The sequence below is a fragment of the Entelurus aequoreus genome, linkage group LG12, assembly GCF_033978785.1.
Source record: "Entelurus aequoreus isolate RoL-2023_Sb linkage group LG12, RoL_Eaeq_v1.1, whole genome shotgun sequence".
Classification (NCBI taxonomy): Eukaryota; Metazoa; Chordata; class Actinopteri; order Syngnathiformes; family Syngnathidae; genus Entelurus; species Entelurus aequoreus.
In genome coordinates this window covers 13,770,540-13,794,567 of record NC_084742.1, presented here as the reverse complement: position 1 = coordinate 13,794,567, position 24,028 = coordinate 13,770,540, and the positions used below count along the sequence as shown (strand labels likewise).

At 40.5% G+C, this 24,028-nt stretch overlaps 1 protein-coding gene across 3 annotated transcripts; it reads left to right on the top strand.

Annotated features, from left to right (window-relative positions):
* The first annotated feature begins 108 nt into the window (after positions 1 to 108).
* pacsin2 (protein kinase C and casein kinase substrate in neurons 2) lies at positions 109 to 22,970 on the top strand. 3 transcript variants are annotated; one of them, XM_062064813.1, is made up of 11 exons: positions 109 to 288; positions 12,114 to 12,188; positions 12,284 to 12,440; positions 14,825 to 15,060; positions 16,116 to 16,271; positions 16,339 to 16,514; positions 16,590 to 16,710; positions 16,888 to 16,935; positions 18,948 to 19,078; positions 20,371 to 20,552; positions 21,805 to 22,970. In XM_062064813.1, the coding sequence occupies exons 2-11, from the start codon at positions 12,132 to 12,134 to the stop codon at positions 21,912 to 21,914; spliced, it is 1,374 nt and encodes a 457-aa protein (XP_061920797.1). In that variant the 5' UTR covers positions 109 to 288; positions 12,114 to 12,131; the 3' UTR covers positions 21,915 to 22,970. The 3 variants fall into 3 exon arrangements, with proteins under 3 accessions (XP_061920797.1, XP_061920796.1, XP_061920798.1); XM_062064812.1 differs by lacking the exon at positions 16,888 to 16,935 and adding an exon at positions 19,683 to 19,874 and having other exon boundaries at positions 110 to 288; positions 21,805 to 22,968; XM_062064814.1 differs by lacking the exon at positions 16,888 to 16,935 and having other exon boundaries at positions 112 to 288; positions 21,805 to 22,966.
* Positions 22,971 to 24,028: the final 1,058 nt, after the last annotated feature.

Genomic DNA, 24,028 nt, shown 5'->3' with positions numbered 1-24,028 from the left:
TATCATATCTAATCGCAACTTTAAATTACGAGCATGTCGGTTTTGATAAAGTGTGGGCAGTCATGGGGAAACACCGCTTCACAACTGGCGTCTTATTTTGAAAAGATGCAACCGGATATTGCTGTAAGACACTGTGGTGCAACTGACGGCGGCGTCGGTCAGTCAGTCGATCGATGGTACTCCAGCCTCTTTCTTTGAACAACGGTGGAAAACGTTCTAATACAGGGCAGCAATAAAACAACCTCCAAATTAGACATAAAATCATCGGTTTGAGTGAACCCGTCCAAGGTAAGAACGCAACACGTGTTTGTTTGGTGTATTTTAACTTTTCTTTCTACATCTCAAGCTAGGTTGCTAGCAGTAGGGAGGACAGGGCTAACGATAAAGTTTCGACAAGATGCTTTGTGGGATTTTTTTTTCTTAAAATAACCTCTCACTGAATTAAAATGTTGATTTTACAAAAGTTGTATCGCAACTCTGACGATAAATTGGACACTGGCCGCTAAAACGTCCACAATACCAACACAATACAGTGGAATATTTTGACATCAGAAAATGGCGTCAAAGGTAATATGAGTGAATAATATAAATATTAAGTATAGGTTACTAATTGAGTCAATTTAGTTTATAGCGGTGAAGGGCGTGGCAGGTTTCCACAAACCACCTCCTGGTCGTGTCCTGTCACCGTGTGGGACACAACATTAGGCACACCTGCACAATCAAAATATAAACATAATAACCATCAAATATAATTGAGGCTGTCAGATAAATATAATTTGAAGTTGTACTAGTGTGTCTATGGGGTTGTTTTGTCAAAGCCGTAGTGAAAATTCATGCTTCCTTTTTTCTGGAAGCTGCACATTTCCACCCACATTACCCCTTGGTAATTTTTTTTGGTTTACCTTAAAATGCAACTTGCAATTTTGCTCAGTTAAATTTTTTAAACCAGTGTTTTTCAACCACTGTAGTGTGCCGCGAGATACAGTCTGGTGTGCCGTGGGAGATTATCTAGTTTCACCAATTTGGGTTAAAGATATTTTTTGGAAACCAGTAATTATAGTCTGCAAATGATGTGTTGTTGTTGAGTGTCTGTGCTGTCTAGAGCTCGGCAGAGTAACCATGTAATACTCTTCCATATCAGTAGGTGGCAGCCGGTAGTTAATAGCTTTGTAGATGTCTGAAACAGCGGGAGGCAGTGTGCAGGTAAAAAGGTATCTAATGCTTAAACCAAAAATAAACAAAAGGTGAGTGCCCCTAAGAAAAAGCATTGAAGCTTAGGGAAGGCTATGCAGAACGAAACTAAAACTGAACTGGCTACAAAGTAAACAAAAACAGAATGCTGGACGACAGCAAAGACTTACTGTGGAGCAAAGACATGACATGACAATCAACAATGTCCACACAAAGAAGGATAAAAACAACAATCAATATTCTTGATTGCTAAAACAAAGAAGATGCGGGAAATATCGCTCAAAGGAAGACATGAAACTGCTACAGGAAAATACCAAAAAAAGAGAAAAAGCCACCAAAATAGGAGCGCAAGACAAGAACTAAAACACTACACACAGGAAAACAGCAAAAAACTCAAAATAAGTCACGGCGTGATGTGACAGTACACATACTTTGAGACAAGAGCTATAGTGATGCATGCTTGGTTATGGTTTGAATTCATATCCATCAATTGCGACGACTTTTTACCGTCAACTGAGTTTCATTTTTTTAATGATTTCTGCTGGTGGTGACTCCGGATTTTTTCAACAAAAAAATGTGCCTTGACTCAAAAAAGGTTGAAAAACACTGTTTTCAACCAATAATACAACTAGAACGCCACAAGGTAGTTTATGTTACAGTCGGTGGTTTAACAGAACATGTACATATTTCAAATGTCTATATCTTTTACAATCACTAATTATATCTAGACTATACAAGGTGGTATCGCGATTCTTCCATATGTCTTGTGCGTACTGGAAAATGTTGACAATAAAATACTTTTTGAAGTTTGATACAACCTGTAAGTATATTGATTAATAATTGTTCGTCGCCCGAGGAATTTGTTTGGCGTGGAAGCTGTCTTTTCCACACATAGGATAGGATAGACTTTTATTTATCCCACCATAGGAATGGAAATTATGTGGTTGCAGTGCAGATTGGAAAAGTCCACAAAAATAAGGCTGAAACACATGTAAACAAGAGGGAAAATTAAAGAACACAAAAGACTTAAAAGAGTACAGAACTGATGCAACCCGCTGCCATTTCAGCAGTGCCATTTCTACATGCAGCTACAAAAGTAAAACACAACCAAAAAAACAAAAAAATAAGCAATAAATAATACATATTGCGTATGTACCATTACACCATGTATTGACAGACAACAAAACTAAAACACCACATGCAGGGAGTGCAAGCGCGCACACACACACACACACACACACACAAAAGCAGTCCACGAAATGCAGCTAACTATTCACAGTCATGTTGTTATGAGATGCTACACATTCAGCGATAGCTAATGTTAGCAAGCCATATCGCTAACATTAGCTATCAACACACAAAGCTAAAGTGTGTTAGTACGTACAGGAGTACAGAGTAGGAGGAACCCGTTTGTTTAATCCTACCCCTGCTCCAGCTATTATTATATTGACATTTCCTAAACTATAACAGATACAACTAATTGGAAATAAGTAAATACATACATCCAGAATGTAATAAATAACAACTTATTAGGACTATTTTAATATCATTTTAATAATTTTTTTTTATCACTTGATTTAATTGTGTGTTTTTATTTTTGAGCCCTGATCATTTGAGTTATTTAAGTTATTTTCAAGGTTCAATGTTCAAGGTTTTATTCGTCACATGCAGAGTACACCACAGTGAAATGCTTTTTTCCATGCTCTTCAGATATTGCGTACAGTGGGATCCAAACACTAGTTGCTGAATCTAATACACTAAATACAAAAAATAAAAACATTTGAATAGGTCTGATGTACATTAATTACAAGACTATAAGTTGCACAATAAGTCCCAGTAGTTATGGTATAAGTACCAGTACAAGTAAAAGTACAGTAGTCACATACAGTACCAGTGCAATGTCAAATAGTATAACAGTATATACAGTATACACAGTATATACAGTATAGGAGGTAATAAATATTAAGGTGTCTACAGTTCTTTTGGCAGTTGTGTAGTGAGTGACAGTAGTATGAACAAAGGTAATGGAACAGTATGACTTCTTTTTACTGTTGTTTTTACATTATTTACAGTCATTGAATGAACAGTATTGTAGTCCATTATTTACAGTGGTAAGTAAAGTGATTCTTGTGCGTTCGATTTTGTGCAATTGTGATAAAGTGTTAATCAGCGATGCAGTTGAGCAGTCTGATGGCTTGGGGATAGAATCTCCTCCTGAGTCTCTCCGTGTTGGCCATGAGACTCCGGTAGCGCTTGCCTGACTGCAGCAGTGACAAGAGGCAGTTGCTTCGGTGGCTAGAGTCCCTCACTATCCTCTTGGCCTTGGATCTACACCGCCTGGTGTAGATGTTGCAGATGGTTGGAAGCACACCTCCGATGGTGCGCTCGGCTGATCTGGCCACTCTCTGCAGTTTGTGCGGTCATGTGCGGTGCTATTCCCAAACCAGGAGGTGATGTTTCCAGTCATGACACTCTCTGTTGTGCATGAGTAGAAGTTTCTGAGGATCTTGTGGTTTAGCTTGAACTTCCTGAGTTTCTTGAGGAAGTAGAGACGCTTTTATACTTGTCTTGGATTAGCTCTTTTTTTAAATGGCTATACAAATAAATTAGTCTTGGATTGGTTTATTGAATGATAAAAAAAAATAATTCAAGAAACATATCATACAGCATTTGCCTTCCATATACCTTGTAAACGTTGGTATGCTTGTACTGTTACCAAACTTGGTTGGAATCCTTGAGAGCCAGAGTCCTCTGCAGTGGACATTTGTGCTCTCCATATTAGGGTTTTTATTTTTTCAAATTTGTAACAACTATCCACTGCTGAAGACGCTGGTTCTCAGAGGATATTAGTACATTGTTCGACTTCCTTGCTCAAGATATTCCACAATTTTACTCCGCATATTGACATTCTATGAGGTTGTATTCTTTCCTGATGTTTTAAATGTAATTTGACTTCATCTTGCTAACTTTAGAGAGGTTATTCCAATCCTTTAATACTGCTTCTGTGTGTACGTGTGGAAATGCATTCTTAGGGAGTGACTAATGTGTGAATCCATGAACTGCAACGCCAGAAAGTGTCTGACAGGTCATTGAACGCATCACTGCGCCGACAGGGGCTTCCCCAGGAAAGAGTGCAGGCTGTCTGTCCCATACTCCGCCATGCAACTCTCAGTTTCCCTCCATTATGTTCTTCTATAAGCTTCTGGCGAGCGCAGTGGAAAGTGCTTGAACCTGTGGAAAAAATGCCTTTGTGTTTTTTGTAGCAGAGCCCACCATATTGTGCTCGCTCCTACAGCTGTTGGGCCCACATGAGGACGGCACAGGGGGCACAAAATCAAGGGCACGACCTTGCACTCCAGTGCATGCTTTCGTTCTTCTGTCGGCACTCGCTCGGGTCTCTGCGACGTCCCGCTGAGAAAGCACTGAAGGGATTGATGGGCTCGGCAACATATTAAGCGACAAAAGCAGGAAGTGGAAACAGAACTTCCTCTTACACGTGATCAGGGCTGCTTGTTGTGTAACGCTTATTCTGGAACTACCCTGACTGATGACTTAGAGTGTTTGCCTGGTTTTGAATCCCTAAAGAAATGGACCATTTCCTGATTGGGCCTCAGTGAACCAAACTGGTTTACGAAGGCCCTAAAACAACGACCTACTGTCAGTTACTAGAAGAACATTGAATTGTTCTGCCTGTCACAACAGGTTGTATTCACCTGACGTCACGTCCAGCTCATTAGATATGCAAGGTTCGAAGTGGTGGTCAAGCGAGCGTCTGTTGTCAAAGCCACCTTTATCTAAGAAAAATTGACCTATGCTGGCCTTGTTTTAGGCTGTTTGAACCATTGAAATTGCGAAAAGGATAAATGTTTCTTCAGAGATCCTGAAGAGGTAAACAAGAAGGGTGAAAGAGTGCAATAGTTTACAAAGTGAGTAACGCACTAATTTACAGTGATCACTTTGTTAAAGGTTTGTTTGATATACTTTTAATGTTTAGCATTTCCCATTTAACTGTTATCTTGATAATATTTGTATTTTATCTTGTTTTTGCTACAAATCTTTCATAAACCACCAACTCGGCAAGTCTAAATTAATTGAAAGCAAATGTGAGCAAAACCTAAACGAGTTAAGCTTTTACCAAAAGCATCAATCACAAATGAAGCTTTCAGTACATACATAATGTTGAGATATATAGTTATATTTTGATAAAGACGGGAAAAACCATGCATACTCGTAACGACTCGTAACAACAAGGCAACATGGCGGAACTGACCCAAGCTGTGAGTTGTGATCACTTCTTCATCTTCTTTCACAACCAGCCAGGTCTTCAGTAGTATCTCCGATTATTTTTATGAGTGGTTTACATAATGGGAAAATGAAAAACAGTGAATTAAGGCTATCGAGTGCTACCTGCAGTTTGTTTACAAGGACGCGTTCTCGCAAGATGCAACGTTAAATCATGAAATGCAACCTTACCTGGGAAAAAACTATGCATGATTTATCCAGGAGAGTCTTGGTTCCAATTTCTTTGACCCAGCCACACAAAGAAGTTGCAGGCCTCCATGCGTTTCCAAGTTTTCATTTGTTTTGTCGCGTAGAATGACGTCTGGACTAGATAGTTTGACATGTCTAGGAACGCAATCAACGATAATCCTTGAAATCACGCGACAAATCTTTTTTTGATAAAAATAGCGATTTTTTTTTTTTTGCTGGTATTTGCTTTTAGCAGTAATATCTAGGCCGCTTGCGTACTTGGATAGTTCGCACACTGTTTGCTGTACGGTAGCTATATTGGTTCGGTGGACCCCCACTTCCTTCACCGGAAGTAAACAAGTAAAAAATAAGTAAACAAGTAAAAAATGAGTCTTGTGAATACAACGAATACTGTAGAGCCCCACAATTCTCGGGGTTATGTTTCGGGACAACCCGCGAATAACATTTATACATATTTGTGATGATCTTTAAAATGTCTCTTTTTGACACAATATTAAAACGCCTGGACTATGATGCTGCATTGTGGAGCCAGTGTACGCTACGCCGGCTCGCTCCTCCCCTCCAAACCCTTCTGCCAGCTCAATGTTGATGTAAGGCTGGGCATGTATGGCAAAAGTCTAGATCTTATGATTGACTTACGGATGTAAGGATATAAAAATGTAATATCACGGTTATAGTAACCAAAATTATCACAGTTATCATTATTATTGCGGTATCGTTGAACGTGCTCACAAAGTACTTATACACACACACTGAAAACTTTTAACCAAGTTTTGTTTAAAAGAAACAAACCTAAAATAAACAGGCATAATTTACTTTGTTGGCAGCAGAAACATTGAATATTGTTCTGGCTTCATAAAAGCCCGATTATAAATGTTAAAATATGTTTATCTTCTTCCATTACATTTTGTGAACATTTTAGAATGTTTTTGTAATAAATGCAAATTGGGTGTTCACTTTGCCTAACTTCTGGTTTATGTGATGTCACGCGAGTTCACTTCCTGTTAAAGACACCTCCCTCTGTGTCGAGTATAAATCAATCATTTTGTGCTAAGACACCGTGCCTTTATTTTCAATGTGAATATCTTAGTCGTTCAGACAGTAACGTGTTTTTAAGAGTTTAGATTGGGTTTTGACGTTTCTTAATTAGGAAAGACGTTAATGTCTCGTGTTCATGTTAGCATTTAAGCTAGCTCGTAAGCTAACTCTAGTCGATCCATAAGTTTATCAAAGTGCAGTTATCAATCATGGTTTTGCCATAATTTTAATTGAATACGGTAATACTAACTGTCGGGAGTTTTATCACGGTTATCATTAATACAGTTTATCATTACATCCCTAATTTAAACTTTTACCTCGATTTCGGTTAATGCATGAATATTCCACTCTCAACTGCTACTCTACTTTTTGGTCGACCCCATCCTTATCATAGCTAAAGTCTGCTGCTCACATTGTACTTTTGTCTCAGTGTTACAGTTTTCCTTCATGGCGCTTCTGTGTAGCAGACTGGTTGGGACATTGTTACTTAGCTGCTACTTAGTCTTCTGCTGGGTTTCTGGCAGACATCATGCTTTGTGACACCTGGCTTCCTGTCGTGTAATGACACTGTCAGTTCTGTATTTAGAGGGGATTGTGTATAAGTAGAGAGTGAATCACAAACGACGAAAAAAAAATCGGAATAATCGACAAGGCAGTTTTCTGTCAGTCCAAAGCTCTAAATGTTGGTTTTGATTATTTTTCAATAAATCACTAAGCCCTATGTTGATGTTCTCGTCTGATTTGGGATCTTTATTTCCAATAAAAGCAACTTCTACAAAATTTTAGTTTTGATTAGGAATGTCACGGCATGAACATTTCTTGTCACGATTATTGTGACCAAAATTATCACGGTTATCATTATTATTGCGGTATTTTTAAATGTGCTCAAAATTTTCAAAAAGTACATATACTGAAATCTTTTAATCAAGTTTTATTCAAAAACACAAACACATTCAACATGATTTCCTTTGTAGAAGAAACATTATGGTATATAAAAACACTGTTTCATGGACCTCAAGTACAAATTGAATGTGCATATGAAAGCAACAAAAGCATTGACATATGACAGAAAAAAAAACATTAATAAAATAAATGTGAAAATTGTGCAAGATAACACTTTATGGACACAAAAGATACAAAAATTAAAAAAAACAATGTAAGATTTTGAATGATGGCCCCTGATGGCCATAAGACGTAACTGCACTTTTTGTCCATTTAGATAAAAATAGTGTTCATGTATGAGATCTAGTCTTATACATAGGGCTGCACAATTATGGCTAAAATAATAGTTAAGATTATTTGTATCAATATATAAATCACTATTATTGATTATGTTACGTAAAACATAGTTGGGGTGGAGTGTGAACGCAACGCCATCGTGTAATTTGTAATGTCTAATAAAAAGGCTATAGATAAACGTTATCCATATATTTAAAGACAAATATTTGTTTTTTTTGTTCAATAATAGTATCAACATGTCATCTTTTTCTCATTACATGATGCCTTTATCTCTATTATTAAATTTTGATAGAGGGAGGTATTTTTTTAAAGTTATGTACGTTTATATGTACATGTAGATGCAGTATCGGGACAGATCCGTTAAGAGTTTGAGCAGAAATAGTAGTATAGGAATTAACTACACACAATAAAACATCAAAAGGGGGACGGCCTGGTTCGGTGGTAAAGCGGCCGTGCTGATCCCCGGCTTTCACCACCCTAGTCACGTCCGTTTTGTCCTTGGGCAAGACACTTCACCCTTGCTCCTGATGGGTCGTGGTTAGGGCCTTGCATGGCAGCTCCCGCTATCAGTGTGTGAATGGGTGAATGTGGAAATAGTGTTAAAGCACATTGAGTACCTTGAAGGTAGGAAAGCGCTTTTACTATTTACCATAACAAAAGGCTATGTCACATTAATGGTTTTTAAAGTACCGGTAATACCTTTTAAAAATTATTAAAAAAACACAAGTAATGTAAAAAAAAACATGGTGTTTACTTTTTGATATCAATATAAATCTCAAACCACTTTGGCTAATAAAGATCCTTCCATTTTCTACCGCTTGTCCCTTTGGGATAAAGTCAAATAAACAAGCTTTGTTCTACTCTAACAACTCCTCCTTGTGGTTTCAATGCAACAGTTCGGCCAACAAAAATAATCCGGAGTGACACCTCACACATCGAATACACAGTCTTCACAGCCTGAGTTCAATTCGTTGAGATGACAAAACATTATAGCTGGTATTTATGTTATTTGAACACAGATAAAGGTTGCAGTTAAATAAAGGACAAGTGAGCATCCCAGTAAACAAACTAAAGACTTTATAAACAAGTTGAGGCAACGTTCACAACTGCATGTTTCCGTAGCAAAGTCTGTGTAGTTGTGTTCCGCCATGATTTTCAAGCCAAACAACGCTAGTGCGCATGCGTCAGCGCTGCTGTAACTCCGTTTCCAGGAAGCAAGCAGTGTTGCCTAAAATGCAATAATAAATTAATTTTTTTCGGTATTTAAATGGCATTACTCACGGGCGGGAATTTTACCGCGGCTTATCATTATACCATTTACCGTTACATTCTTAATTTAAATTCAGCTGCAGACCAATAGGTGAAATTGGAGGATTTTCTGTGGCACACTTGATGATCACTAATAAGCTGTGGCACAGTGGTTGGGAATCACTGCCCTAAAAACACAGAAATGTGTTGTTCACGCCCATCGTTTTCTTCTAACCTGGCAACCATATTGGTTCTAATAACGTTGTTCCCCACCCTTCTCTCTTGTCCACGTCTCTGCGGTTTGATTTACCTCTCCCCAAAGCGTGTGTGATTTACGTGGGTGCGCGGCGCGTGACCTCACGGGCCATCTCCGTTTGGAAACACGCGTAAACATTAAGGCAGCCTTGGGCCCGGCGCTCATAAGCTCATCAACTGCAGCGTGAAGGTTCTATTGTTAGTGTTTTGCTAAGTTGAAACTGTCTCTCTGACAAATAGTTAAGTGATAGTTGTGACGATGTACGCAGTATGAGATGCATATCAGTCAAACCTGCTTTAAAATAGATCAAGGCCGTGTTGATCCCAGCTGCCTCGACTCATCCTCAATTTATAAACAAAGTCTTGACTTTTTTCGGAGCCAAAGTTCACAGCAGTGTGGGAACTCTCTCGGCATTCCGAGGTGGATCTTGAGGCCAAAGTCGGTTAAAATTCCATCAGGATTAGGACACTCCAGTCTAGTAGGCCTCTAGTGGACATTATTGTTTGTGTTTGATTATGTCATTTCTAATCTGGTAATCTAAGAAGTGTTGGTCAGCCAATTTTTGAGAGAAAGCGCAGCCTTGATGTGATTTAGGGTAGTAACAGCTGGCGTCCTGGAAATTCATTCTGTTTTTTTGTTCTTTTTTCGCTTGTGCAGAACTGCATGCTCACTTTATGGACTTCAGACTGAGTCGCTGTGTCAACACTGTTGTTTGCACTTGTGGGTCAAGTCGTGTTCCTCCATTGATTGGATCAGAGCTGTCCACAAGAATTGAGTAGCCTTCCACAATGGCCTAGTCACAATTCATTGTGTGCGTCTTTTTGTGTATATTATTTCAAGCTGTGGTTTTTTGTCAAACCTTTGACAGATGAGTCTTTTTTTTAAGCCAATACTAATACAGACAACTTCCCGCTACTCAAGACCAATAACTTATTTATATCTTTAATGTTTTAAATTTAGATTTACCAGTAGTTTGTGCTCACCAGTCTTTGCAGCCAGTTTCGTAGGCTTTCAAAACAGTCTCGTAGCGATGCTGGCGTTTCAGGAAACTCTGTGTTGAGGCTCGATGTTTTTTATTTTCTCCTCTCAAAATGTTTGCAAAATATTTGGTGCTAATAGCACACGGAATTTCTTCCTCTGAAACCGTGAAGAAGTTGCATACGATCGACGCCATGTATGTTTACACTGAGCCCAGGGGGACTTTACAATAGGCCGTTTACAGTACGGCACAGGTAGGAGAAAAGGAGCACTAAAGGTATGACGTCATAATTTCTCATATCTTCCTGATCGTGCAACCATATTGAAATGTAACTAACCCTTAGCGTTCAACCTAAAAAAAAGTCATACCAAAATAACCATGATGAATCATTTGGAGTAGAGACGTGGCTTCGGGCTCTTTTGAAAGCAAACAAGCTGAATGTTTATCCACAGCAGTCAGAATGGGTCTAAGTGGTACTGACACAGAGGAATGAGTTTTAATAAATTGAAAATTATTTCTTTTTAGGTCTTTGCCTATATATTTTTTCAGAAACATAAGAAATAACGTGGTATGGACTAGAAAAAGCAAACGGGCCATATATTTAGCCCCATTTCAAATTTGACAATGATACGAGACAAATGGAGTATTTTAAACAGGTTTTTCTGAAGTTAGGATCAGGTGTTCAAAGTCTTCACTAAATTTCAAGACACTTTTGTCATAATTGTTTGTAATATGAAGACTTTAAATGTGCATAATTAATGTCCCTTTGATGCACAGTCAACATGACACAGCAGTTATTTTCTTTTGTGACAGATCCCAGTCATCAACCATCATATCTGTGTTTCTTACAATGTCATTGGCTATATATTAATCAGTCATCATTAAGATTAGTCATGATTGTCCTGTGCTGTATACATTAGAAGCGGGTGTGGTTGAAACCCCTGATTTACAGTATAAGGAGGATTTGTTCATGTGCTGCCATGGCCACAATAAGACCCTCTGTCCAGGCTCGTCTGCAAGCAACGGGCCACTGACCATTTGATCATCACCCACACACACACACACACCAACACACTCTTCTCTCCTCTCCGGAAAGAGGCTGCGCTCCATGTTGGCATGACATGAATGCCTCATCATGTTTGTGTGATCAAATCACATGTAAGCATCAGTTTTCTGTTGCAGTGTTTTTTTCTAAATGGTTATTAAAACTGTAAAAAACACTAACAGCAGAAGCTGGCTTCTAAATAATTGAGATTTGAGATTTAAATAATATAGTTGATAAAATGGGAGAGTAGGAATAAAGAGGGACTGTTTGGGGGGTGAAGTTGATGGACATGAGAGGGGAAAGAGTTAGGGGGTGCAAACAGAGGAAGGTCTGTGGTTCCAAGGAAGCGGAAGCCTGACAGAAGATACCTCAACCATACTAATGCAGCGAATGACATCCACACTTGTACAATAACATCCTCTAATAATATAGGACAATAAAATGTTGAAGTGATGCAGCCCTCATTTAGATTATTTGTGTGTGTGTGTGTGTGTGTGTGTGTGTGTGTGTGTGTGTGTGTGTGTGTGTGTGTGTGTGTGTGTGTGTGTGTGTGTGTGTGTGTGTGTGTGTGTGTGTGTGTGTGTGTGTGTGTGTGTGTGTGTGTGTGTGTGTGTGTGTTTGTCCAGGCCCTTTTCACGTCAGCCATGTCGGGTTCTTACGACGATTCCATGATCGACGTCTCCAGTGACAGCTTCTGGGAGGTGAGGGGCTGCCATTGCCAAGTTGCATCAACGCACATCAATTCTTCAAATTATGCAAAACCATCCCTAACCCCCACCCACCATACTTTCTGCAGGTGGGCAACTACAAGCGCACTGTGAAGCGCGTCGACGACGGCAACCGGCTGTGCAACGACCTCATGAGCTGCATCCACGAGCGGGCGCGCATCGAGAAGTCATACGCCCAGCAACTCACTGAGTGGGGAAAGCGCTGGCGGCAGCTCATAGAGAAAGGTAGGCGGTACATTTTAAATGAAATCTTAAATTTTTTTTGTCAGACAACAGTCACTTTTGAGGTGACAAACCGGGTTCAATTCCCACCTTCTACCTTCCTAGTCACGTCCGTTGTGTCCTTGGGCAAGACACTTCACCCTTTGCCTCTGATGGCTGCTGGTTAGCGCCTTGCATGGCAGCTCCCACCATCAGTGTGTGAATGTGTGTGTGAATGGGTAAATGTGGAAATACTGTCAAAGCGCTTTGAGTACCTTGAAGGTAGAAAAGCGCTATACAAGTATGACCCATTTATTTATTTATTTAAACCCATTCCTAAAGCTCTTGTTTACAAATGATGTCAACACTATCAACGAAGTAGCGATTTAATAGCGTTTAATATCAGGATTAACACTTGGACCCATACTTGCCAACCCTCCCGAATTTTCCGGGAGACTCCCGAATTTCAATGCCTCTCTCGAAAATCTCCCGGTACAACCATTCTCCCGAATTTCTCCCGATTTCCAGCCGGACAACTATATTGGGGGCGTGCCTTAAAGTCACTGCCTTTAGCGTCGTCTCTCACCTGAAAAGGAGACTATTATATATGTCCCCGTTATCCATAGGTTTATCTATAACCCATAAAGTAGGCAGGCACGGAGCTATTTCTCAGCGTGTGTTTATTCCAGCTGGCACGTTAATACACTGACACACAACATCCGGATTCCCATCATGCATTGCTTCAAAACTACGGCAAGTAGTAATGTCCAAAATTTCCAGCCGGACAAACAATATTGGAGGCGTGCCTTAAAGGCACTGCCTTTAGCGTCCTCTCACCTGAAAAGGAGACTATTATATATGTCTCCGTTATCCACAGGTTTATCTATAACCCATAACACGGTGGCCGAATGGATATAGTCACTCATGAACGGTCAGAGAAGCACAAGGCGGCGGCAACGCAGTATTATGGGCCACCTTGCAAGCGACATCCCGTTCTCACTTGCGGATGTTTTCAACAAATCCGTGAAGGATATGTTCCCGGATTCAGAGATCGCTCGCCAGTACTCAAATGGCAGAACAAAGGCTACTCAAATAGTGAAAGGTAAGTGTTATTTTTTTTTTAAAGTAAACAGCAAGTACAGTACAGTTAGTAGAACTTTGTTTTCATTACTGTGTACTGTACTATATATATATATATGTATATGTATATATATATATATATATATATATATATATATATATATATATATATATATATATATATATATATATATATATATATATATATATATATATATATATATATATATATATAAGAAATACTTTCATTTCAGTGAATGCTAGCTATGAATATACTCCTCCCCCCTTAACCCCGCCCACCCCCCACCCCCCAATCTCCCGAATTCGGAGGTCTCAAGGTTGGCAAGTATGCTTGGACCGCCACAAATAGATTTGGCGCTACCTGATAAACACATCATACTGGGACTGTCTGTGTTATCGTAGTGACGTGGCGCTCCAATGAAAATTAGATTGACACCTCTATTGTGAGGTATACAGTGCCATTTTGTAGACGCCAATAAAGTGCTGATTTCTGCACAAATTTGTGCACATCCTGCCTCATCGTCATTTCGGCGACATTACTATATTTTTTTACTCCTATCTAAAACTAAAACAAATGTATCTAGAATCCATCGTTTATTTTTAAACTTATTTTGCACTGAACAGTGTGCCCTTTTTAACACTGTTTAACTAGACAGTAATTATGTTGTGGCTTTCAACAATCAAGTAGTTGACAAGAGATCATGTTGAGAAAAGTATATTTTGATGTTGACTTAAGCGGGCATTTTTTTTCTCCTCCACTCGGAGGTTATGTAATTGTTAGGGTTTAGGTTTCACCGTATCGCCATCCCTGGTCGTCAACCACCTTTACAGGCTACAAGCTAATATAGTCCGTGAATGGAGTCTTTTTCTTGTTACATTACTTTTTGCCTAATTATTTCATTTTTGCTTTTAAAAAAAAGCCATTTCTATATATATAGTCCTGTGTCCCACTTAGGACACCACTGGTTTATGTATTTAACCGGGTAGTAAAGCGTGACCGAATGACATACTATCAGTAGTCAAAGGCTGGGCTGCATGCTTGCAGAGGTGTTCTGCGCGCTTCCACAACTTGCCTTTCATGGCGGTGAACCTAGGGGCCACTCCCTAGGTTCGTAGAGGTGCCTCGCATACCTGAAACGTTTACTTTTACCGCGTGTATTTGATCACAGAGTATACGCATGACACAAGAAACACCTTCTATAGCACTAAATCTATATGTGGCGGGCTGCAATGACCCCGCTGTATAATATATGCAGGGGAAAATCTGTTGTTCTATATTGCCAATGTCCTGATAATACTGTTATCAGGTCCTCAATACGGCATGCTGGAGCGGGCGTGGTCGTCTTTGTGCACGGAGGCTGAGAAGGTGAGCGAGCTGCATATGGAGGTGAAGGCATCGCTGATGGGTGAGGACTTTGAGAAACTGAAGAACTGGCAGCGAGACGCCTACCACAAGCAAATGATCGGAGGCTTCAAAGAGACCAAGGAGGCCGAGGACGGCTTCCGGAAAGCGCAGAAGCCCTGGGCCAAGAAGCTGAAGGAGGTTTGTTTCATATTCACGTGAGGCATCAACAAGCCATGTCAGTTCACATGATTGACTTGTTGTCACACCATGACGACATGCAGTAACAAGCTGCTGCTTTTAGTTGCTGACATTCCTCGCCGTGTTGCACGTCTGTTCCCCCTCCAGGCGTGCAGGTCTCATATCCTGTGTGTGTGTGTGTATGTGTGATGTCACCAGGAGGGGCCAGCTTGTAACAATAGAGATTTGTGGCCAGAGTGATTTATTGATGGATGGCAGGAAATGAGGCTTAATAACTGCAAATGACAAGCTGTCGCTGTAGATGAAAGCCTAAGGGAACGACCGACCACATCTGCTGTAGCCGCAATCGCTGCTGTCACATTGCCAATGTCCTGATAATACTGTTATGTATTACTTTGTATATACTTTGTAAATACTTTATATTTACTATGAAAAAATCCGGGAGTGTTCAAAGCAGGCTGGGAGCGCCTGAAAACCCCAGCTAGGAATAATGGAATAGGACTCCGGTTATATTTTGTGGGTTTTGCTCTCCATGAACTGGAGCCATGATTAAGAGGGACTGCCGGGGGCATTCGTATTGTGCCACTAGAGGTGAAATTCTTGAACCGGCCCTAGACGGACGAGAGCGAAAGCATTTGCCAAGAATGTTTTCATTAATCAAGAACGAGAGTCGGAGGTTTGAAGACGATCAGATAACGTCGTAATTCCGACCATAAACAATGCCAACTAGCGATCCGGCGGCGTTATACCCTTGACCCGCCGGGCAGCGTCCTGTAAACCAAAGTCTTTGGGTTCCGGGGGGAGTATGGTTGCAAAGCTGAAACTTAAAGGAATTGACGAAAGGGCACCACCAGGAGTGGAGCCTGCGGCTTAATTTCACTCAACACGGGGAACCTTACCTGGCCCGGACACGGAAAAGATTGACAGATTGATGGCTCTTTCTCGAGTCTGTGGATGATGGTGCATGGCTGTTCTTAGTTGGTGGAGCAATTTGTCTGGTTAATTCCGATAAAGAACGAGACTCTGGCATGATAACATTGTTGTCAAATTCCCAGGTGGAGACCATGAAGAAGTCGTACCATTCCGCCTGCAAGGAGGAGAAGCTGGCAGCCAGCAGGGAGACCAACAGCAAACTTGAGAGCAACAACAATCCCGAGGCGCAGAAGAAGCTCCAGGAGAAGGTGGAGAAATGCCAGCAGGAGGCGCACAAGGTAGGGAGATGGCTTGAAACGGGCTCTCATTTACTTCTTAGCCTTCATCCATTCCTCCTCCTGGCAGACGAAAGAACGCTATGAGAAGTCCTTGGAGGAGCTGGACAAGTTGACCCCTCAGTACATGGAGAATATGGAGCAGGTGTTTGAGCAGTGGCAGCAATTTGAAGACAAACGCATACGCTTTTTTAAAGACCTTCTCCTGGAGGTGAAGCAGCACTTGGACCTCTCCACCAATCACAGGTCAGGCGTCCATCTGCTGCGTCTCCAGTGGGATCAGTGAACAGTCAAAATAAATTGATAACAATTCCCTCATAGGTTCCAGACGATTTACCACACGCTGGAAGACACCATTTCCGCCACGGATGCAGAGGAGGACCTGAAATGGTTCCGATCCAATCACGGACCTGGCATGCCCATGAACTGGCCCCAATTTGAGGTTGGAAAACGTACTTTAGATGTCCACCATGCAAAGTTTCCCAACAGAGCCGCATCCTCACTGTACTGGGAATTAACAGTTGTGTCCCTCAACTCTGTCCATCATTGCTACGCCCGCAGCCTTATATTATCTTATAACTAACTCCACAGCCCACATTAATCATGTTCTTTTCCCCAGAACTTGGCCTGGTCTTGCCCGCGCTCCTTTAAGAGAAGGTCCATTGTAGTGAGTCCTGCATGCGATGGCTGCGCTGTCACAGCAACCATGTTGGGCGGGGGTTATCTTTTCCCCCCACTAACACGCCTTACTTGCTTTGTTTGTGTTTTAAGGTCATTCCAAGCGATGCCATTAGCTTGTTTAAAAACTTTATTTAATTTTTGCACAAGGTTCCTAAGCCGAAAATGACTAATTTTAGTAACAGGAATGAGTTCTTAGCTTAGAACTAGAAAGTACATTAAATATTGCCATATGGCATTTATGCTAATACATTCAAAGTTCAATATAACATGGTCTAATTTAACGTGATGTTCAATATAACTAAATTGGGCCACTAACCCCGAATTTTCGCCCATTTTTTTCCCAGAAGAGCCAATTGCGTTGCTTTTCACCAAGTTATTGCGTATTTACAAACTTACCGACATGACTGGTTCCTCCCGGTCATGTTCTGTGTTGGTTTACTCTAAGCAACAGTTACGCATCTACATTGCTACACTTAGACTTTCTTGTTTTTGGCGACTCTTTGAGTTCCAGTTAGCTTCGCGCTAGGCTAATGCCCTGTATGTTTTTGTGCCTCGTACTGGAAGTATTTTTACCAGCAAGCCACTTCTTGAAAAAAACCTAAAACATAGTTGATAAGTAGTAACACAAGTGTGTAAAAAATAAAACATTTCTGAAGGTTAAGTCCTATTTGGAAAAGAAGCGACAGGCAACAAATGCAATTTTTTTCAGTGTTCAATGTAGTTTTAAATTAGTGCTGATATTAATCAGACGCGATATCAGCACAGATCATATAGTACATACTTTTACTATTTTTTTAGTGTTGGATGTTACAAAATGTTTGATCAACTGAAATTACTCAAAGAACAATATTAGGTATGAAAAACCCTAGTGGTCACAATAATTCATGAAGTTGGGCTCATGACGCATTGTGTCGAATGATGTGGACATGTTTGTTACTGCCTTGGTGACTTTGTATGTGTAAGTAATATGTAACTATAATTATTTGAGACTGCAATATTGTTCATTGAAGGACACTTATTACTTATGTCTAGCTTGTGTGCTATTGTGTGCTTAACTGTTGTGTAGTGGCTAAGTCCTAGTAGCCTATAGTTGACTATGTTTACCCTTTGTAAATGACTTAACTAAAATAGAGGAAAAGACCAACCTTGTGTGTTTATTGGAGGACATTTAGATGTTAACGGGCTGTCTGGCTTTGCACAAGTAAACACGCTGCAGGATTGATCGCATCGGAGATTATCGGATATTTTAGAGGCAAGCTGATATCACCCAACATCGATATCAGATCGGGATACCCCTAATTTGGATTTATATCTAAAATTGTATATGATAAATATGCAATCAGACCAATGTGCTGGACACTTTGCTTAAAAAAATAAAAACTTGAAAAATACCACCATAGTTTGCATTTATACATTTTCTTTCTTGGAGACAGATGGCACCGCTCTGGTGGAATGAACCTTCTCACAAAGTACACTGGTGTAGCTGTGTTCTGTTTCGATACTCGTCTTTTGAATCAGAGGTGTCCAAAGTGTGAACTGCAGCTCATTTTACGATCGGCATATTTTGAAAACACACTTAAATAAAAAAAAAAAAAGCAAACAGCAAATTATCACAAGAAAAAGTTGAAATGCTGTTACCAATATTACGAATCAATAATATGCTTTGCTGTCTATAATGTTGAATGTTCACAAAAACAACAATCAAAGTACACGCTCCTCTCACCATGGAAGAAGTTTGGACAGCTCTGCTTTAAGTGAAATTATTACACCAAATGCTCTAAATCGAGTCCATTCACTGTATTTGACTTTGGTGGCAAAAAGATTCCTCTTTTTTACTCAGCAGGTGACGGATTCTTTCTGCAAGCCTCGTTGCACTATTATATTATCTTCATGTGCCTCTGTTGACAAGAGTGTGTCGTTGCCTTGCGCCTCCCTGCAGAATGTTGTGTTTTGAAGCGACAGCAAGACGTTTAGCTTTGTTTTGTCGTTGTGTTACAGGACTGGTCCATAGACCTGAACCGGACCCTCAGCAGACGGGAGAAGAAAAAGCCGTCGGATGGCGTGACACTGACGGGCATCAGTCAGACTGGATCCGACCAGCCCGTTCAGCCTCTCAAGAGTAGCAGCAGGTATGCATTTGCTCGCTATTCTGGCTTATCTCTGCTGCATACACAGCTTCGTCCTGTGAAGGAATGCTCATGAAAGGTTACATAACGCGCCGCTGCTGGTGCGACATTGAGTTGCGTGGCCGTTTCCTTGGCGACGGAAAACATTCAGTCACAATTTGTTGGGAAAGAAGTTGTTGGCGCATACTTGACAGCGAGCCAAAAGCAATGTGGAAACATGGCTTTTGCACGCTGGACTATGATAATGTCCAAACAGGAGACGGATTGCAGCGCAAATTTTCTTGAAAATCAATTTGAATAAACCCCAATTGTCACATTTTTTGGTAGAAACGATGCAACTTGTGTGCTTGTTTACACACAAAACCAATAGGAGGCAACAGCAGGATATTTCCTCCGTGTAACGCTTGCTTTTTGGTCACAAGTAGCGCGGAAAGAATGAGATCACCGTGAGCCAGTCAGCTGCTTCTTCAGTTATGTTTGGATGGAGTGAGTCAGAGTAATGTAAGCTTTTCCCGCCGTGGAAAACCGTTGTCATGTGTGAGTGAGTGAGTGAGTGTGTGTGTGTCAACAACTCTTGTCTCTCACTCTCTCTCACCCGCACCATCAGCATCACTGCGCCTCCTAAAGCTGCACCCCCTGGCTCCAACCCTTTTGAAGACGACGACGAAAAGGAGGAGGAGGAGGAAGAGGAGGAGGAGGAGGAGGAGGTGGTGGTGGCGGCGGTGGTGGTGGAGGAGGATGATGATGAGGTTGAGGAGACGAGGAACCACATCAGTGTGAAACAGGAAGAAGTGAAAACGTTGGTGAACGGAAGATAAACATCTGCGTGTCTTGTCTTGTCTGTTGTTTTGGTTTGTGGACTCTGCTGGTGCTGTCCTCTTCCCTCCTTGCATCCAACTTCCCCTGTCTCAGGTGGCAACTGGTTTGTGTGTGTGTCCTCTCCTGACAGGGCTTATTGAATGTGCATTCAGGTGGCTCCCTCTGCTGGCCACCAAAAGTTTAGGCTCCAATCACCACCTTAGTGTTCTGCTTGTGGCTTTGTTTTTTTTTCTTGCCTGTTTTGCTGGACTGTTCTTGTGTTATTTGTGGCATTGAAATGCTTTTTTTGCTTGTTTTTTTTTTCTTTATTCAGCATGAATGATTTCTTCTTCTAAACAGCTCAGCGGATTACTTCAAGATGCACCGTGACGGCTTTTTGTGTGTTGTCTAACATTGCTTCTCACTATTCCTCGGGGCTTGGCATGTTCCCATCTGTAAAACATCTCCTAACGTGCCCTTTTTTTTGGTGTGCCCAGTGCAAGCAGCATGGAGAGAACACCGGACTGGTCGGACGAGGAGACCACCGCCACCCCTTTCTCGGCAAACGGGAACAGCAACCCATTCGAGGACGAGCCAGCCTCTCCGGTCATTTCCGTGCCGGTCCGAGCGCTTTACGACTACGAGGGCCAGGAGCAGGATGAGCTGAGCTTCAAAGCAGGTACATAAGTAGTTTGAGCTCCTCCCTTGTGTTTCTAATGCACAATGCATGCTTAAATCCTGAGGGCTAAGTCGTTGTTTGGTGCTAAATTAACCACAAAATTATCGCTGCATAAAACATTATGTTGCTACTGGGCCGAAGTTTCGAAAAATTATTATTTTTATAAACAATTTAAAGCCTCGTCCAGCTGTTTACCTATGTATACTAGAATTATTCAGCTAACTTCTACTGCAAATTAAAATCGGCTCCATATATGGGTTATCGGCCTCCTTGACTACTAATAATCGGTATCGGCCCTGAAAAAAACCCACATCGGTTGATCTCTAGTCTGTGTCAACATGCTATAGCTATATTATATTTAATGTATTTGCTAGTTATATGCTAAAACATACTCCTGTTACTTTCACTACAGCTACAAAAGTAAAACAAACAAAAACATTTTTTTTTACCAATAATATACATTGCGCGCACACGATTGCACCATGCATAGACAAGCAACCAAACAAAAACATAATTTCAACACCCATATACACTGTGGTGGCCTCTGCGTTGTTCCACGCCATTGTCTGCTGGGGTGGAGGGAGCATGGCCAGAGACAGGAGCAGACCCAACAGAGCAACCAAGAGAGCCGACTCCACCCTCTGCTGCCCACTAACTCTTGATACAAATGATAAATGATAAATGGGTTATACTTGTATAGCGCTTTTCTACCTTCAAGGTACTCAAAGCGCTTTGACAGTATTTCCACATTTACCCATTCACACACACATTCACACACTGATGGCGGGAGCTGCCATGCAAGGCGCTAACCAGCAGCCATCAGAGGCAAAGGGTGAAGTGTCTTGCCCAAGGACACAACGGACGTGACTAGGAAGGTAGAAGGTGGGAATTGAACCCCGGTAACCAGCAACACTCCGATTGCTGGCACAGCCACTCTACCAACTTCGCCACGCCGTCCCTGATACAAGAGCACAGAGCTCCTGCCACCACCAGCCACTACAGTGGCGCCATCTTGGGAAAAAAAATTATTATTGGATGCAGATGTGAAAAAAACCCCTCAGGAATGAAAGTTTATTTTGAGTTACAACAAGCAAATGTCCCTTACTCACATCTTCTCTCCTTTTTTTATTGTGAATAATTTTTTTGTTTCTCTTTTCTCCTACATTTTGCCACACGTATGCCCTGAACATGCAAAGTGTAGGTAAGGAAGTGTGCAAACTGAAACACGGCCCATTTGTTTGTTTGTCCTCAGGGGACGAGTTGACCAAAATCGGCATGGAGGACGACCAGGGCTGGTGCAAAGGCCGACTCAAGGAAGGGCAAATCGGCCTTTATCCTGCCAACTATGTGGAGGACATCTAGTAATGATGCCCAGCGAGTCGTTGTACGTTTGTGTGTGAGAGGAGTGGCCAAAAGGACCTCGCATTGACTCACAAGATGGAGTCAAGTTGGCATTAAAAGACACTCAGCTGTTACAAAAAAAATGGCCAGCACACGTTAGCCACCAATAAACACTGGGTTTGGCAGGTTGACTGCAAGGCGCTATGGACTTCTGACTGATAGGGAGACCGGGGGATGATGACATGACTCGGTAGGTCCATTTTGCTTCTGTTCGTGGCGGAGATAATTGATAAGGAGCCTTCGTGTGGTCCACAACAAATAGGTGGGTTTCCTTTAGCACTGCACTTGAATGTAAACACACTGATTGTATTTTCTCATTGATTTTAATAGCTGTTAAACATTCAACCACTGACCTAATTCATACGCGATCCTCTTTTACTTTTCGTTTAACACTGAATATTCAAGCTTATTCTGCCACCTTTTTTTAAAGTGCCAAGCTACGGGAGCTATTTTTGTTTGCCGAGCAGTCAAACCGCAGCGTTGTTTTGTATTAGTGCGAGAACACAACTAAAGCTATGAAATTATAGATCGGTATAAGTTGATGATTGTTAATTTATATATAATGCTCTTTATAAGTGTTTTTTCTGTTCTCTTCAGATGCTGCTGAGTATCGGTTTGTACAAACATTTAATACAGGATTCTGATTTTCCAAGATGATTATTATGATTCAATTTGCATGGGGGCCACACTCATTTAATTAATTCAAAAATAATATGTGAATAATTTCTGATATTTTAAACATAGCAATGCTCCGTAGCCTTTGCAAATGTTTTGTTGTGAGTTATGGTTGATTTGTGGATCGATTAACTCACTGAAGAATTTTAACCGTGATGCAAAGTTTAAGGTTTTTTGCCATGTTTTCAGGATACACCGCCACAGCTTCAGCTGTACTTGCACAGTTCAATGTTTGTAAATGTTGTCCCACAACATAATAAATGAATTTACTGGAGTTATCTGTGGACTTTATGTTGTGGAGCATAGTAAGTATTCACTTATTTTCTTACGACATCTTGGGTGAGTACACAGATTAGATATTGTATTTTTTGTAAATTGAACAAAAGAAAATATGTAATAAATAAAATGCATCTTATTTGTTCACGTCATTAGAAAATGGCTCAACTGTTTCCCTTAACTTGGGTGTCAAACTAATTTCACTAAGTGCCATGTAGCAGTTATTTCCGCGTTCAGAGGGCCGCTTGTAACTGAGTAATAACTGTATAAGGATTCACCCCATTATATTATTACACATCCATCCATTTTCTACCGCTTGTCCCTTTCAACCCTTTCAATTGCCTATATATTTGATTATATATTTTTTACGTTCTCTGAAAAAAAAGTCTAGACTGGCAGCTCAGTTAACAGAATTGTTCCTAAAATTGATGGTGTTTTTTTTTTTTTTTTACAGCATATTACCATAAATGGAAAAATGGTACCACTATTTTTTACGGTAAAATTCTGGCAACAACGTGGCCATTTTTCTACTATAAGATTTATGGTGGTTGCTTTTACGGTGTGTTACTGTAAATAGAAAAACGGTACCACTGTTTTTTTACGGTAAAATTCTGGCGACTGAGAGGCCAGTCCCTTGGTTTTTTTGTTACCGTCAAATATGTTATTTTTTTAAATGTGCAATTTTGTAGATAACTTAATTCGAAATTATATAAATATTGTGTATTTAACAAAAAAAGTTTGTAACGTACAACAATCTTTGTTACATTATTAGAAAACACAAAACTAATAGTTTGTTATTACAGATTATAATGAGTTTCCAACCTAAATTCATACAAATTGTAAATAATTAAATGTATTAGGGCTGTGAATCTTTGGGTGTCCCACGATTCGATTATCGATTCATGGGGTCACGATTGGATTCAAAATCGATTTTTTTTTTTCAATTCAACACGATTCTCGATTCAAAAACGATTTTTTTTCCTGATTCAAAACGATTCTCTATTCATTCAATAATACATAGATAGGACTTCAATACATAGGATTTCAGCAGGATCTACCCCAGTCTACTGACATGCAAGCAGAGTAGTAGATTTTTGTAAAAAGCTTTTATAATTGTAAAGGAC